This window comes from Populus euphratica, unplaced genomic scaffold, assembly GCF_000495115.2.
Source record: "Populus euphratica unplaced genomic scaffold, PopEup_1.0 scaffold2412.1, whole genome shotgun sequence".
Taxonomy (NCBI): Eukaryota; Viridiplantae; Streptophyta; class Magnoliopsida; order Malpighiales; family Salicaceae; genus Populus; species Populus euphratica.
In genome coordinates, this window is record NW_011502246.1 from 1 (window position 1) to 11,737 (window position 11,737).

An 11,737-nucleotide genomic window follows, 5' to 3' on the forward strand; every position below is an offset into this window, starting at 1 on the left:
CATGTTGCTAGAAATTGTACTTGATTTTTAAATATAAATCAATCAATTATTGAATTGATAATAAATTAATTAATTAAATTTATATTATCCTATTTTATTTAGGATTATAATTTATATTTGGACTAACTTATTAGAGAATATAATGGAATACACATAAAAACTATTGGTTAGAAATTAAAATAGGATAATTAATCAAGTGTGACTTGATTATGAAATTGTACTTGATTTTTAAATATAAATCAATCAATTATTGAATTGATAATAAATTAATTTATTTAATTTATATTATCCTATTTTATTTAGGATTATAATTTATATTTGGACTAACTTATTAAAGAATATAATGGAATACACATAAAAACTATTGGTTAGAAATTAAAATAGGATAATTAATCAAGTGTGACTTGATTATAAATAAGTTTTAGAAATTGAGGACTAGAGTATAGTACAAGGAATTATAATTTTAGATTTAGAAAAACTAAGTAGGGACTTAATTGAATAAATTTATAAAATTAGATTAAAATAATATATATAATATTATTTAAGGGGTAAATTTATATTTTATCATTAATGGGATTTTTAGATTTCCTCATAAATAGAAAGTTATATCTCTTATTTCCAATAGAGAGTTTCAAGGTGAGAAAAATATATTACAGAAACACTTAAATACAAAAGAAAAGAGCTAGTACTCTGATTAGTATTTATATCATCATTTTGCACTTGAAGTATCAATAACTCCTTAAATAAAACATGTTTTATAATAACAAGTATGATACCATAAGATATCTTTAATTTATAGTAAATATTCATCATAAATGCAGGTCTATCATATAAATGAAAGTATTGATTGATGAGTTCAAGTATTGAAATTGAAAGGACAAAGAGATGGCCAAACTTTAAAAAAAAAAAAAAGATGTTAGTGGAGTCTAAACTGGAACACTATTCAGTAATTAGGTCATATCTAGAGTTATAGATCTCAAATTTAGGTCTGCTTTATATGGAATAAAAGTTAAGACATAAGCCTAAAACTTTCATAGGAAGGCAAAACTCAATTCTGCTATTTGAAAATTCAAATCTTAGTAATAACGTAAAAGACTGAATTTGTCCTGCAGCCTAATACTATTAAGTGTTCAGCCCATATCTCGAGTTTTAAAAGTCCAAATGACCTCAATGTTTTTTTTCTAGAAAGCTGAGATAATTTCTTAGAACTTTCATAAGTAAGGTTGGTTCAAATTCTGACATTATCAATGACATTTTATTCAGACAAGAAGATAAAGATTGTCACCAAGTGAAGAGTTTGTCATCCACTCAATAGTTAATCATCAAATTAATAATTTCAAATTTTGGCCTATAAAAAGAGGCATTTGTCATGTACTTAGACATCTTGGTTTTCAGATCAAGATCATGCTCTTGCTCTCTTTATTGTAATGCTTAAGTTTTACTTATATTAATCTCTTATTTATGCTTCTCATTTTCTTTCCTTTACTTAATTAACTTTTATTTTATTTATGTTCTTATCTTGTTTATTTATGTTTCTCTTTTTTATTATGTTTAGTTAAGTTTATTATGTCAAGGTAAAAAAGTTACACTAATGGTGTAAGATTAAGTATAGTGTAAACTCAATATGGACTTTAATGTTTGATACTAACATGTTTTGCATTTGTTATCTTGTTCACTTTTAATACTTTGCTTGTTAAATAGTTAGTCTAGATTTGTATTGTATAACACTTAGTACAATAAATACTTGATATTTTTATAGCCCAACCGTATAGTATAAGTGATATGAAATGAACTTGATTTTTTGTTAATATAAGTTATAATTATGAATACCTGATAATATTTACAAGTACTAGCTTATTTGAATAAGATAAATAATGCAATCATATCACAACTTATAATCCGATTGGAATCTCCTTTGTGTGTGGTTTCCAATTGAGTAATAAAAAGAGTTTATACTATACTTATTTAAAATATCATTAGTGGATCCTCTAACCTTGATATTTTTTTATATTATTTTTTAATCCTTACATTGATATTTCATTTCAAAGTTCTCATCAACTTCTTCTTCTTCTCTATTATTATTATTATTATTATTATTACTACTCCTACTACTATGACTACTATTGTTATTATTGTTGTTTATAATTTATACAATTAACCTCTTAGTCGTTCGACCTCGATCTTGCCGGTTTATTTATTACTTCGATATTCTTGCACTTGGAAGAAGATATTAATTTTTTAGTCATATCATAATAACAATCCCTTTCTTATAAAAGGATTTAAAAAAAAATTTCACTGGTGATTCATGTAAATGATTTAAAGGCTGAATAATTAGATGATTTGTAATTTATAAGAATTTAATTTTAAATAATTTTTATATAAACCCTAAATAATTTCAGATTTGTTTGTGTAATGAGATTTTTGTTTTTTTACTGTATAAGTTTTTTGGAAAACATAACAATGATTATATTTGAAATTCTGGTTTTCTTGTCAAAATATTTGGCAGGGAAATGTCCTCAACAGCTCAGCAACGAGAGAGAAGCTTTGCTAATTCTTGACGGCTGACCATTGAAAACACTAACCCATCACCTGCCAAAGGAAGCAACTTCCTTGAAATCCCCTGCAACGTCAGCAGACGCAACCAAATTTCCATGGCACTAGTTCCTCAACAAATTCTATTTCAGGAGTTATGATGGATATAAGCATAAAATGGACACCAATCTTTGGCTATCAAACTGCCCAGCACATTGCGGAGCCATGGTACCGAGGATCAACATAGAAGACTTGAATATTGCTGTTCCATAATTTGATGAAGATAGGGGATGGATTGCGCAAGTGATTAGTTCAGTCAAATGATAAAATTACATTTCAAGCTGTAAGGTAGATGTAAGTAAAATTACAGAGAAAAAAAAACGAATATAAGAATTTTAAGTATATGTCACAGAACAAGTATGAGGTAGAATTACAGAAGGGATTTTGCATGACAAACTAGAAAGCACAGGCTCTTGTTAACGTATTATGACTTTCAAGTCACTGTAACAAACATCTAAATGTACATACTCTATTTCATAGATCAGGAATATGATATGAGATAAATGATCTGAATTCTGAAGTGACAAGCCATGTCTTTGTGGCACATGGAAACCAGCTATGAAGACGAAATTAGTTGTGGTATCTATGATCCCCAAGATTCAGAAAGTGCCATGGGGGAAAAAGAATTTGACTAGGCTAACTTCTGCACGAAATTGTTCTTGTAATGAAATTATATTGCATGATCATCATTCATCAGGACAAAGTGCGCCATCTCATACTTCCTCAACCTGCAACCAACAAATAACAATTCAAGGCCATTATTCAATTCCTAAAACTGAAAGCCAAAACAGACAAGAGAAAGTAAATTGGATGAATAATACGAAACTTTACTGAACCGAATAGAGATTTTGAATGACCTGAGGGAGACTCATCAACTCAAGAACAGCTTTCTTCGGAGTCAATTCATTATCTATGATCCGAGCCACTGCTGTTAATACTGGCATCTTAACATTATATTTCTGGGCCAATGCAATCACTGCTCCAGCTGTTGACACACCTTCTGCCACCTAGACAACATGGTCATCTATTAGCAAAATTTCGATAATAAGTACATAAAAGTATTTACAAGCACCTGATTCATAGAACTCAGTATATCATCAAGCTTCTCCCCAGATCCAAGCCGTACTCCAACTGTTCTGTTTCTTGAGAGATTGACAAAGCAAGTAAGCATAATGTCTCCTGTTCCTGACAGACCAGTAATTGTTGAAGGTTTGGCACCCATCTTCAAGAATAAAAGTGGAGAGGAAATTGTGAGAATGAGAACAGGGGATACAACCCATATCTTCACCAACAACATATAATAGAACTAAAGTAATATGCATTCGAAAGAAATTAGTTTCCTAAGGAAAAAGCAAGAATCCAGAATGTACATTAACACTGTATAGCCAAAGCAAATGCACATTAGGCTGAATAAGAAATGTTATTCACTAATTTATTAATGCAAAACCTGTTTCCGGATCATCAAGGTAAACAAAACTTTTCCATGATAGATCATTGTCCAGAATCCAGAGCTATTGAGTGAGCAAACATGAAAATAATAGTTACTTTGTGCACATTAACCACAAGTGATATCTAAGATTTCAAATATAAACTGTGACTTTACAAAATGTCTTCCTAAGCAACCATTCTTTTCCTTTCCTTTTTCTCTCCATTCTTTTGGCCCAACATGTAGTAGAAGTCTTAGTTGCCTATTTATGACCATAACTCCTTACCAATAACAGACATTGATAATACGAGAAAACTTTTGATTGCTCCATGACGGCACTATAGAAAAAACATAAAAGCTAATAGAGATGTTAATTTTCCCAAGAAATCCTGAGAACAAGATACAGGATAAAAAGAAAACTTACTACTCTACCCAGAAGGAACAAGAAACAGACTATATTAGAATCTGAACAAGAAAAGGCTCTTCAGTTGTCACAGAACAAGTGAAACACCTTTGTAGCTAGCCATCGGATCTCTGAACAACCTTGCGCAACTAGAGCTGCCATAGAGTTATTGCCAAGATTCATTCCTTCAACAATTCCAGCGGCTATGGCAAGTACATTTTTTAGTGCCCCTGCAATTTCTACCCCTGTAACATCCCTGGAGTAATCAGAGGTTACAAACTGAACACGTACTCCTGAGTACATACATTCTCTCAACTTTCAGAAATATAGACCAGTAAAACTTTCACCACAAATAGATGCGAGGCTTTGTTTAGACAATGAAACAGCTAATATGATGGTAGGAATCACATAACAATATTACACATGTCATTGCTAGAAATAGACCAATTTGATGCATGGAGTCAACCAAAACAATAATGGGGAAATGAGGAATTAACATTATTAAGCAATCTATGATATTTGTCCAAGTTCTATTTCAAGCCTTGTCTCACCCAGCAGTTTATCCAATCAAGTCTTTCCAAGGGCCAGATGCTGTTGAGTAGTTAAATGCTCAATTGAAGTGGGATTCAGAAGAAAGAGAGGCATGTAAGTTTATGCATATAAAATTTGACTCCCTTTAATTTAATGAAATTAGTATACCTTGAAGTGCTGATTCTCAAGTGAGATGAAGCTAATAGCTGCTGAGTAGCATGTGCCAATTTCTTGTCCTTCGATGCCACCACCATTGCTGCAAATGCAAAAGGCAATAAAAGACCAAACAATAAAAAAATCAACACCATCTAAACATGATTAAAAGTAGAACACATGGTTTCTGCAAAGTTATCATTTAAAATACTCAAGTCACCTGTCGGTAACTTGTTCATCAATTCCAGAGCAAAAGAAGGCCCGGATAGCAAAACAAAAGGTTGGTAAGGATTCCCCAATGCTTGAGGAATAATCTGAGACATCATCCTCAATGTATTAAGTTCCAAGCCTTTACTGAGGGATATGAAAGGCAAGCCAGGATCAACATATTCTGCAATGCCCTCAAGAAATGATGAACTAAACTGCATTACGAGAGCCAAAAGTTATGAAGAATAAAATGCAATTTTAATTCTAATATCAACGCATCAAGAAAACACAGAGCAGTGCTATCAAAGAACCTGCACAGGCACAGCATGAAGGCAAAAGTCTGCATCAAGCAAAGCAGCTTTTGCATCGGTGGTGGCAATTACATTATCGGGCAGTTTATGTTCCGGGAAGTACTTGCTAATTGCAGGAAAATGCAAAAAAAATACATTACAATAAAAATTTAAAAAACACATAACATTGTAGAAATGAAAGTAAAAATGGAAGCATACAAGACCTAGTCCTACCAATTAAAATGATTTTCATTTATAGACTGACAGAGTAAAGGGTCACGCAGAAGCATTTGAACTTCCAAACTAGACTTTCTGTAAGCAACATGGGCAGCCATTGCTGTACCAAAAGATCCTCCACCAAGCACTACCACCTATAAAAACACGATCAATATGAACATAGAGCCAAAAAATTCTCAAATGGGGCAATTATTTAAGTAATCTTGATTCTTGAAGCTTGCTAGCAGGAGGACAAACTTTGCTACCATGTGAGCAAAAGCAAACACACATAAACATAGGAGTACAACTCTAAAGTCATTTTTCAGGGAATGTTGATAAATTTTAAATAAACATACTAAATGAATTAGAAACAGAACTAACAACACAACAAAAAGAGGAAGACAGAACCTTGTTAGTGCGTTCAAGAAGGTCAGTCTTGTTGTTCTTGGAGCGCCAGGAGCGGGACCAACGGACAAGCTTCTCCCACGCAATTTGAACTACTTTGCGGCGACCCTGCTGGGACCCCTCATCAGGAGCATTGTTACTTGCTACAGCAGTGGAGTGGGGTTCTTTTTCTTTTTCTTCTTTTGAGATTGATGAAGAAGTAACAGTTGAAAGAAAGCAAGAAGTGGCAATGGGAGTGAATGTTGGTGGTGGTCTTAGAGAAGTTTTGGAGGAGGAGAGAAAATGGTGGTGGTTACAGTTCAAGAATGGAGGAGGAGGCAATTCAAGAAGAAGCGCCGCCATTGGTTACAAAATTGAACTTGAAAACGGGAATTAGAGAGAGTGACTGAGACTGGCACAGACCTCCTGTCCTCTGTTTATGTTTTACTATGTTATGATTGATTTTATCCCTTCTGGTTTTTCTCTGGTGCTGCCAAATATTGCAAATTGCTAATTGCAAAGCGCGCGTGTTAATTCTAATTTTTATTTTTATTTTTATTTTTTTAAATGAACACTCTAAATTAAAATTAATTACAGAATAACAAGATTTAAAAAAATTAATGAAATAGCTCACTTTAGAATTAGGAAGTATGACATTTCATGAATGCCATAATTTAATTGCAATGTATTGTGAAATTTAAAAATATTAGTACAATAGTAAATTATTAATTGCAAAGTGTTTTAAGTTAAGTTGAATAACACTGAGCTTTAAACTTTATTTATTTACTAAAAGGTAATTGTTTTTAAAATAAATTTTGGAAAAATAAGTTTTGAAAAAGTAAATTATTCTTCAATGTTTGATAGTATAATAAAAAATAAATTAAAAAATATTTTATAGTATTTGATCATGTCATAAAAAATAATCTAGAAAATAACTTATTAATATTTTATTTTTTTAAGTTTATTAAAATAATAAGAAATAAATCTTATAAATTAAAAATTTGAATGAGAATGAAATTGAAAAAAATATAATTTTATAAATTATCTCAAATAAAATAAATAATAATCAAAATAATAGAGATCAAATCTAACAAATAAAAAAATTAAAAGATGAAGAAATTAAAATAATAATAATTACCTTTTCATAAATTATTTTAAATAAAATAAGTAACAATCAAAAGAATAAGGATCAAATTTGATACATAAAAAATTTCAATTAAAAAATAATAAGAGAAAAGTAAATAACAATTATAAAAATGAGGACTAAAATTAATATAAAAATCAAATTCTAAGTGATGAAATTGAAAAAAAAATATTCAAAGCAAAATATACATAGCAATCAAAAGTTTGAGAACTTAATTTGATATAATTAGCAAATAATATAAAATTTTTAAATTTTTCACAACTTTCGGAAAGTGTTTTCTGCTTAAAATAAAAGAAAATACTTTTCTGGAAACCAAGCCAAATTTTTCTTTGACTGAAAAGTATTTTCCGTTAACCAATTATACTAACAACAAATAAACATAGAAAAGTTTGAAAAATGATTTCTAAGAAACCATTTTCCGTCCAACAAATGAGGCCTTAGAGTCACTGTATTTTCTATTACAAAGTTATAATTTCAACCAAATTTTGATAGATATCAAGGGTTTTTTTTAGATAATTATTTTATTTCGATAAGTAATATAGTATTTTAGACTATTTATCTAACTCAAGTTTAAAATTAAATTATGTAAAAGTTGTTCTTATATGACCCAATTGACTTAAAGGGTCCAATGCAACTTGAATAACAAGTAAAAAAACTAGTTTGACTTTTAATTTTTTTTCAAGATAACATATTTTTTTCTTAATATTAAGGCGTTGACATATTTAATCAATTTTGACTTTACTGCTTAACCTACCTAAACCTGCAACTCGAGTTATGGATTTCACTAAGTTGATAATTTGTTTTCTTAAAAAAAAAACTACTTTTACATTTTTGATACACTAATAAAAATAATTGCTTGAAAAATTAAGTATGAACTAAATATGAGAATGTTTATTTGACATTACAATAACCTTATAAAAAGTAATTAAAATAAATTATAAATACAAATTCAAAACCAATCAAATATTAAAAAAAAGTTTTAAAAAAAACCCAATACAAAACCAATCATAAATAATGAAACTAGAAAAAGAAAAGAGAAAAAAAAAAGAACAAAAAAATGGAAAAATAAGGGAATTGAAAAGGAAAAAAGGGAAAAGGGGGGGGGGGGAACTATCGCAATGTTCATATGATTAGTGAAGTAGTTTTGAACATTAAAAAAAATTCAATTCACAAAGAATTATTTAGCATTGTTATTAAATTTGACCTAATAGGTCAACTTTGAAATCCCTCAACTCGACACCTTACTTAACTCGAATTTAAAATTAAATTGTGTAAAAATTATTTGATATGACCCAATCATCTTGGCAAAGTCAAAAACAACATGAATGATAGGTAAAAATTGTTGTTTGACTAAAAAAATTAAGATGATATTTTTTTTTTAATATTGAAACGGTGACATGTTGAATCAATCTAGTTTTGTCGCTTAAACCACCAAACCCAAGACTTGGGCCTCGGACTTGAACTCTATTAGGTTTGATAACTATTTTTTACTTAATCATAAAATTACTAAAATAAACACTCGCAAAATTATACACAAACTACATATTAAGATATTTGTTTGAGACCACAATAACTTTATAGAAAACAAACTAAAATAATTATAAAAATCAATTCAAAATTAATAGAATATTGAATAATAAAATTTGTAAGCCTTGAGAAATAATTTTTGAATAAAGAGAAATATAAAAACATTGATTCAAAATAAGATGAATTAAAAGAAATAAATAAAATATTAATAAGAATGATGGAACAACTTAAAATAAAATCTTAAAAGAATGAGAGACTTGAAAGTAAATTAAAATAAATCATTGGATAAAGAGAAAACATGAAAAAATAAGCGAGGTTAAGATGTGATTATAGAAAATTTAAGACAATGATGTTATTAAAAAAAAATTATACATATAAATACAAACAATGGTTAATTCATAAAATTTATTGGATCCAAGAGTGCTTAAATTTTATAATCCAAAGGAATTACTCAAAATCACACAAGTCCAAATAATTCAAAACTCAATTTTAAAGGAATTACTTAATTAGTACTTAAAAATGCATTTTTATCAAGGTTTTAGAATAGTATTTTATACTTGAAGTATCAATAACTTCTTAATTAAAATGTATTTTATAATAATAAGTCTGATACTATAAGATACTTTTAATATATGATAAATGTTCATCTTAGATGTAGGCCTATTACATAAATCAAAAGATTGATTGATGAGTTCAACTACTGAAATTGAGAAGATAAGGAGATGATGAAACTTAGCAAAAAGATATTGGTTCAATCCAAACTAGAACACTGTTCAATTATTGGGTTATATCTGGAGCTGTAAAACATAGATTTGGGTCTGCTCTATATGGATAGAAAGTTAATACAAAGGTTTAAAACATTCATAGGAATACAAGACTCAATTATATTGTTTAAAAGTCCAAATCTTAGCAATAACAGAGAAGTTCAAATATGTTCTACAGCCCAGACATTATTCAGTGTTCAACCCATATCTTGAGTTCTAAAAGTCCAAATGACTTCAATTTTTTTTGTTTGAAAGCTGAGATAATTTTCTAGAACTTTCATAGATCAAATTTGTTCAAATTCTGATGCTAGCAATGATGTTTTGTTCAAACAAGAAGATAAGGATTGTCACCAAGTCAAGATGTGGTCACCCACTTAATAATTAATCAACACTTTCTAATTTTGGCCTATAAAATAAGGCATTTATTATGCATTTGAGAGTTATGTATGATATATATATATATATAAAAGGAGGGAGAGCCTTATGTATGAAAAATTGAAAGAAAATGTGAAGTGATCTTTTATTTCTTGGTTTATTGGTTAGAAGAGTTTGAGTTTTGATTTGAGAGTTTCAGGAAGAAGAAAAGGTCTTTAAAGTTGTCGCCTATGTGCGGTGTCAAAAAGATTGTCCTCCCAGGTCGAGATCTCTCTAGTGATGAGGAAAGAACAATGAATTATTATTTTTTAGTAAAAAAGAACAAGGTCACCACCTAATATTTTTTTCACTAGAAACCTTAACTAGTCTCATATTTTAGATAGAGGGATTGATTGTATATAAATAAGGTATTAGCAATTTAAGTACACCTTACTTAAGGTAAACTACATTATTCATTTGTTTGATATAATCTAAGATAATGTTGTGTTTCTAACCATTGATCTATTTAAAGTTTAAGAAAAGTTTTTTCTTAGCAAGAAGTTCTTTATCTTATTAAGTTAAAACCTAAACATCTTAATGTTAAAACATAAAAATAAAAGAAACTATATTTTTATTTAATATAAAAAATGTCTTACGTATAAATTTATAATCCCAAATATTAGCAAAAGCAAAATAATTTATTTTTGATTTTTTGAAATGTAGGTCAAGGTCTAATGGATAATTATAAAGTGATTATAATAACTACTGTTCAATTTTTTTTTCAAAGTGTGATAAAAATATAATTTTTATTTTTTATAAAAAAATTGCTTGAAAATTTTAGAATTTGGCTACGTGCATGCAAATAAAATAGATATAATTTTATGTATTTTTTGAGATAATGGAATTTTTTGAATTTTTTTTTGAAATTTCAGTGAAAATCAATTATTTTTAATACCAAGTTTGTATTTTATAGTATAAGTCTACAACCCAATATTATATAAAATTATTGGAAAAACACATGAGGGACCCATATATAATTTTAAAATAATCCTTGATTTTTTTTATTTTGAATTTTTGGAAACTTTTTAAAGGCTTTCTTGGAAAAACATAAAATAAAAAACAAACTAGTGTTAAAAGAAAATAAAATGATGTATTTGCTAAACACGTCCTTACTAAAAGTTAAAGATACAAAGAATAACGTAAAGCATTTAGCAAACATACCTAAAAACTCGAAAACATAAAAAATAAAAAAAAATAAAAACTTTAATAGAATTTTTGTTAGGCTAAACATGCCCTAGGCTGAAGCCCTGACTCGTGGGTTGAGCTCCATAACACAAAACCAAGCTTGCTCTAAAAGGGTTAAAAGAGCTAATGGCACAACCTTTCTTTGCTCCATAACATTTGTCTTGCAGGATATCAGCTCGATTTTTTTGTTCTTTACATGCTCTCAGATAAAGTGATGATGTGTGTCAATATGTTTACTTCTTTCATGATACACCAGGTTCTTTGCTAATGCAATCGCTGATCGATTATCGATATAAATCTCTGTAGGATTTTCTTGAGGAAATCCTAAAAACTTCAGCATATTCCTTAACCATATTAAATGGCATACAACTGAGTTGGTGACACGAGTAAAAGATAAATGTCTTCTCCCAAGTGCAGGAGTGTCGAAGTAATAAATAACCCGGCAAGACCGGGGTCGAATCATAAGAAGGTTAATTGTACAAATTATAAATAACAATAATA

At 28.9% G+C, this 11,737-nt stretch overlaps 1 protein-coding gene across 3 annotated transcripts; it reads right to left on the minus strand.

Annotated features, from left to right (window-relative positions):
- Positions 1-2,904: 2,904 nt before the first annotated feature.
- GLY1 (NAD-dependent glycerol-3-phosphate dehydrogenase family protein) lies at positions 2,905-6,674 on the minus strand. Of its 3 annotated transcripts, XM_011017082.1 has the most exons (9): positions 6,227-6,673; positions 5,837-5,973; positions 5,624-5,729; positions 5,326-5,527; positions 5,121-5,208; positions 4,530-4,677; positions 3,665-3,814; positions 3,450-3,599; positions 2,905-3,320 (listed from the first exon to the last, which is right to left on the minus strand). In XM_011017082.1, exons 1-9 carry the CDS (start codon positions 6,563-6,565, stop codon positions 3,306-3,308), a joined length of 1,335 nt encoding a protein of 444 aa, XP_011015384.1. In that variant the 5' UTR covers positions 6,566-6,673; the 3' UTR covers positions 2,905-3,305. The 3 variants fall into 3 exon arrangements, with proteins under 3 accessions (XP_011015384.1, XP_011015386.1, XP_011015385.1); XM_011017083.1 differs by lacking the exon at positions 2,905-3,320 and having other exon boundaries at positions 3,472-3,592; positions 6,227-6,674; XM_011017084.1 differs by lacking the exons at positions 5,624-5,729; positions 5,837-5,973 and having other exon boundaries at positions 6,227-6,674.
- Positions 6,675-11,737: the final 5,063 nt, after the last annotated feature.

What these genes read in the sequence shown, in the direction of transcription:
- GLY1 (XM_011017082.1), bottom strand. Translation starts at nt 6,565, where the DNA reads ATGGCGGCGCTTCTTCTTGAATTGCCTCCTCCTCCATTCTTGAACTGT. An exon ending in AATGAAAATCATTTTAATTG is followed by an intron (nt 5,730 to 5,836) that starts GTAGGACTAGGT and finishes TCCTGCAATTAG; the next exon opens with CAAGTACTTCCCGGAACATA. An exon ending in TTCATGCTGTGCCTGTGCAG is followed by an intron (nt 5,528 to 5,623) that starts GTTCTTTGATAG and finishes CTCGTAATGCAG; the next exon opens with TTTAGTTCATCATTTCTTGA.